Consider the following 2,463-nt stretch of genomic DNA (forward strand, 5'->3'; position numbering starts at 1 on the left):
AACAAACACCACCACCAAAAAAACCCAGCTCCTTTTGTTTGTTTGGGTTCATCCTGGCTCCTGTGAGTTTCATTTGCTCTCTTGTTCTGATTTACTGTTTTCTCTTTATTTAATATTATCTAAGATTGACTGTACTCTATAAATAACAGATGACCTCTAAATTGAAGGCAGAGGAAAAGCACCACCCATTATTTAGTCTGCATCTTGTTCTTTCCCCTGCAAATATGATTTGATATGTTTCAGAAGAGCTTTCTGAAAAGACTAGGCCTGTCATTCGCTTACATTGGGCAAGTTTCTTAAACTTCTTATCTCGGTGCTTCTGACAGAAGTGTCTGATTTCAGAGACAGGAAAGAATTTTTACTTATTTTGTGAACAGTGCCTAGCATTTGAGCCTTACTTGCACTCCGATAATAGCAAGCTAACAGATTGATTTAGCTGTTCTTTCTGGCTATGTGTTAAGTGGAGAACTATGCCATGTGTTTAGATAGGATGAATTTCTTGGTACGGTTTATGGTGAAGATCTTCAGATCTTGTTCAGTCTTCCAGCATTGCAACCACAGAAGATTAAAAAGTTAGAGCTGAGGTTGTCAGTGAAAGCTGTGGTGTGGCTCGAAGTGCATTCTCAGCAACGCTGCCTGGGGGCCAGCGATGGCTGGGGGCAAGCGATGGCTGGGGCCCACTTGTTTGTGGGGTCTCTTCTTCCTTTCAATGTGTGTCCTTATTTTTGTTTCCGTGCTAAAGGATTATGTGTGTATGAATAGATAGAAAATTGTGTGAAGGAAAAATTTCCCTTTAGGATGGATTTTTTTTTTTTTTTTTAATTTTTGGTTTTGGTCTGTTTTTACAGCACGCTTGTGGAGACACTGCAGTCGATGGACTTGTCAACTTTGAAACCTTTTCCTCCTGGACAGCCAGAAAAGTTTGCTTTGTTCTTGGATAAAGTTGTTGGGTTTCAATAAACAATACAGAGTAATAAAAGTCTCAGAAAAAAACTTTTCTCCTCTCCTAGTGAGGTCTTTCATACTTAAGTCCACCAACTGGGACAAACCGTCAAAGAAAATGTATGTTAATATTAACTGACATTAAATGGTTTCCTATTTAGTACCAGTTTAAAGTCATCTAGCTTTATGCTTAACAGAGCACAGTGCCAGCAAAGATGGGGACAAGTATGAACTGTCTAGTTTCTTGGACAGACAGATATTTACATCTCAAAATCTGCACTGAGTTGGTAATTCCAGTGAGTAGGACAAGTTAAATTACTTAGCAGGCACGGTAGCAGTGGAAATGAGTTGTCCTTGTTGATGTTCCCGTGATGTTCTGCAAATAAGGAGATGCCTTCAGCTCTCATTTCATCTGTGTACAGAAGCACTGAAAAGAGAATTTTAAAAGTGCGAGATTTAAGCTTCTTTAAAGGGAAAGGGGCATGTGGTGAATCTGGGTGGGAAAAGCAGAGCTGCAAACCTCCTGCCAAACTCTCCGCCAACTGACTCACCTGGTTTTTGGGTGATTTACTCCCAAAGTAAAATGTGGCCTATAGGAGAGGAATGGGGTTGACAATCCAATCAATCCATTTACAGGCTGTTCTCCCATCGTTACTTATTTGGGACTTCTGTAAAGCCCAGTGCTTCCTATTTGATGCTGACTGGAGCTCCCCACTGAAAGTACTGAAATTGTCAACTGTGTTGATGCTCCCATCAATTTGTTTAAGTAAATATTTTGGAAAACAAAGGGCGTTTAAACTTAAAATTGTAGATGCAGGCTGTTTGGTCTGTAATACTTTAGAATCGTGTGGGTGCATAGTTGATGCTAATTGCCCTTACTGCAAGTACATTCTTCCTTTGGGTTTTTTTGGTTGCTGTTGCTTAAAACAAGAAAAAGAAACTCCTGAATGGGTGCATTTGATGTCCAAGTGCAATTTTTACTAGCAAGTTAAAGGTACATAGAACCATTCTCCTCATCCTATGTGTGGAATCAAGCAGGCTAAACAGTTGTGCAAGAGTGATTTTTGCCCACGGCCAAAGTTTTCCCCAGATAGTTTATTAGGAGTAACTACGATTTTCACTTCCTTAACGATTTTTATAGAGCTGTTATTTTAAGTTTACCACTGGCAGCTTCTATCCAGCCTGCGAGCGTGCAGGGACGTCACAAGAAATTCAGGATAATAATAATAATAATTCGGAATTTGATTGATTTTTCCCTTAGTTACTTGCAGGCACGAGCACATCGAGCAATGAAGTCGGAAGGAGTTAACGTAGGGTCCCTTCTCGGTTCCCGAGGCAGGTCTGCGGGGGCTTCCCGCGGTGCGGGTACCCACCACGCCGGTGGGGCTGGAGGAGAAGCCCCCGCGGTCGTTCAGCGGGAGAGCGGGACAGGTACTTCGCGGGTATCTTAAAATGGCTGCGGCAGCTGCGGCGGGCGGCACGCGGGCTGACCGGGAGGGCGCCGGTCGTAGGCGCGGGGCA

General features: G+C 42.6%; 1 protein-coding gene across 1 annotated transcript in view; it reads left to right on the forward strand.

Annotated features, from left to right (window-relative positions):
• Positions 1-979, forward strand: part of LOC104526961 (UDP-N-acetylglucosamine transferase subunit ALG13 homolog) — a 2,480-nt gene extending 1,501 nt beyond the window's left edge. The window contains exon 3 of the mRNA XM_010170555.1: positions 849-979. Within this exon, the coding sequence (XP_010168857.1) occupies positions 849-960 (112 nt within the window). The 3' untranslated portion in view covers positions 961-979. The remainder of the gene's footprint in view (positions 1-848) is intronic.
• Positions 980-2,463: the final 1,484 nt, after the last annotated feature.

This window comes from Antrostomus carolinensis, unplaced genomic scaffold, assembly GCF_000700745.2.
Source record: "Antrostomus carolinensis isolate BGI_N321 unplaced genomic scaffold, ASM70074v2 scaffold43666, whole genome shotgun sequence".
Classification (NCBI taxonomy): domain Eukaryota; kingdom Metazoa; phylum Chordata; class Aves; order Caprimulgiformes; family Caprimulgidae; genus Antrostomus; species Antrostomus carolinensis.